Source organism: Octodon degus, unplaced genomic scaffold, assembly GCF_000260255.1.
Source record: "Octodon degus isolate 3935 unplaced genomic scaffold, OctDeg1.0 scaffold05575, whole genome shotgun sequence".
Classification (NCBI taxonomy): domain Eukaryota; kingdom Metazoa; phylum Chordata; class Mammalia; order Rodentia; family Octodontidae; genus Octodon; species Octodon degus.
In genome coordinates, this window is record NW_004530151.1 from 1 (window position 1) to 1568 (window position 1568).

The 1568-nt window shown below is 40.6% G+C and overlaps 1 protein-coding gene across 1 annotated transcript; it reads left to right on the forward strand.

Moving 5' to 3' along the window:
* Window positions 1-736: 736 nt before the first annotated feature.
* Window positions 737-1564, forward strand: LOC101571470 (S100P-binding protein; the record flags this gene model as incomplete). Its single annotated transcript, XM_004648851.2, has 1 exon — window positions 737-1564. A coding segment is annotated over exon 1 (828 nt), but the record flags the coding sequence as incomplete, so codon positions are not given.
* Between the last annotated feature and the right edge of the window lie 4 nt (window positions 1565-1568).

Here is a 1568-nt window from a genome sequence, read left to right on the forward strand (position 1 = left end):
TTTTAAAGACAGGGTCGGGGCTGGAGAGATGGCTCAGTGGTCTAAAGCACCTACTTGGAACAAGCTTAGCAAAGCACAGGGACTGCGGTTCCATCCCCCAGCACCACATGCCAGCCAGCCCTGCCCCCTGGTGGGTTGAGCTGGCCACACACACACACACACACACACACACACACTCTAAATAAATGTTAAAAAAAAAAGAGAGAGATAAAGATTAAAAAAAAAAAGACAGGGTCTTGCTATGTATTCCATGCTCACCTTAAGCTCACTGTGTAGTCCAGGCTCACCTCAAACTTGCAGCAGACCTCCTGCCTGAGCCTCCCGGGTGCTAGGATTACCGGTTTGCAGCACCATACCTGGCCCATGTGTATTTCTAATAGGTACATTACATTTCCAGAAGTGAAATTGCTAGGTCAGATGGTTTTGCCATATTACTTTTTGCAAAAACATTGACTTACATTCTTACCGCTACTGTGTAAAAGTGCTTATCTTGTCATATCCTCACCAACCTGGTGAAGATTTCATGTCATCTTAGTATTTACCATTTTCATAAGAAAAAGTTTTAAAATGCATTTTCATGACTCTGGTAAGGTTAAGTATCTTTAATTTTTCTCATGTCATAAATTTCAGGGAAAAGAATTTTAAATATTAGAATGCCATCCCTATCTATAGTGGGTTAACATTGTATAAATTATTTCCTATTCCTCAATGGAACTTCCTTTTTCTTTCTCTAGAGATGATGTGCTCACTGATGCCCTCTGAGCAGTCTGCTGGTGCCTCTTTCTTACCTAAAAACAATGCTCCATTTTCTTGGAGCTCCTTGGATGAGGATGAATTGGATGATTCCTTGCTCGAGTTCTCTGATGGAGAAGAAGATGACGGCCATTTCAGTCTCACTGAGGAAGAGATCGAGGAGCTTTTGAAAGATGATAGCTCATCAAATGAAGAAGAGATTGAAGAGTTCTTGAAGAATGATGAGCCGTCAAATGAGCATGAGAATGGAGAAAAAAGGAGTGAAATTTTACTTGAAACTCCCCAAGAAAAAAAATCATTATACAGCTTGAGACCAGCAGCTAAGACCCCCGGCCTCTTCAAACTACCTCAACTAAATACATCAGCTGGTCATGAGCCAGTTCCTGCTAAACCATTAAATAGGCACCTTGTATTAGAAAAGAATCATATAAAAGTGACTGTTGTTGCACCATTTGATCCAACAGTTTGTGATACTGTGCTTGATAAGAGTAAGACTGATTCATCCAAAGATACTGAAAAACCTCTTGGGGAAGAGATGACAGAAGATGATCTTAGCCTAAATGAGAGCACTGAATCTGAAGGGATCAGCACTAATATTTCTACCTGGGATGGGACCTCTTCACCTTTGGACAGTAACTTTCAACAAACTATCTCTGATAAAAATACACTTGACAGTAAGAAACCTATACCTTTGACCTCCCAGATCTCATATTCAAAGACTCCTTCCAGTACAGGATCATCCTGGAAAAATAGTGGGTCACATAAACTAAGTTGTGAAATGAGGTCTCCAGTTGTTTCCAGTTCATCAAAGAGAG